Source organism: Saprolegnia diclina, assembly GCF_000281045.1.
Source record: "Saprolegnia diclina VS20 unplaced genomic scaffold supercont1.13, whole genome shotgun sequence".
NCBI classification, from domain to species: Eukaryota; Oomycota; class Saprolegniomycetes; order Saprolegniales; family Saprolegniaceae; genus Saprolegnia; species Saprolegnia diclina.
The window spans coordinates 131514-132079 of NW_008246080.1; the positions used below are offsets into that span (position 1 = coordinate 131514).

At 50.9% G+C, this 566-nt stretch overlaps 1 protein-coding gene across 1 annotated transcript in view; it reads right to left on the reverse strand.

The window, feature by feature from the left end:
• Positions 1-386: 386 nt before the first annotated feature.
• The window catches only part of SDRG_04995 (hypothetical protein), a 2134-nt gene continuing 1954 nt past the window's right edge, over positions 387-566 (reverse strand). Inside the window, exon 5 of the mRNA XM_008610689.1 lies at positions 387-520. Coding sequence (XP_008608911.1) covers positions 493-520 — 28 coding nt within the window. The 3' untranslated portion in view covers positions 387-492. The remainder of the gene's footprint in view (positions 521-566) is intronic.

The following is a 566-nucleotide window of genomic DNA, read 5'->3' on the forward strand; positions in this document are numbered from 1 at the left end:
GACTCATCGTGCGCCGGCGTGAACGGCTCTTCAAAGTGGGCCTTGAGCGCGCTGACCTCGACGCCTGTGCGTCTGCGCTGCAGTGCCATTCCAATCTGGTTTATCCGGATACCTGAATCTGATGCATTCTTCCATGGGTCAATAATTATTGACCCATGATTCTTCATAACCGATCGCAATCCCCAGCGACCTGTCCGCCGAGCTCGCGATAATTTGCGATGTCCATCGATTCGATATACCGACCGATTCGACGACATTACTAGGCCAAGTTCAGATAATTCTGGGCATTTGGACATTTTAGTATAGCGTCTGTGAAATAGCAGCGTCGTTGGATGTCCGCGCCAAGGTTCGTGTATTCTGAAAGCGTTCAACGCCAAGACATTGTACCTAGGCAAAGATTCATGTTGCTTACTGTATCTGAATCCCTCTACATTTCATTACACTACGCTACCAGACCGCGGCTGAAAGATTTTGATCAACGGGTGCTGAAAATCACCATGGCCCGTCGTCGCCTCGCAGGCTTCGCACAAGCGAATGTTCGGGCAGTGCGTGCATTGGTGCAGCAC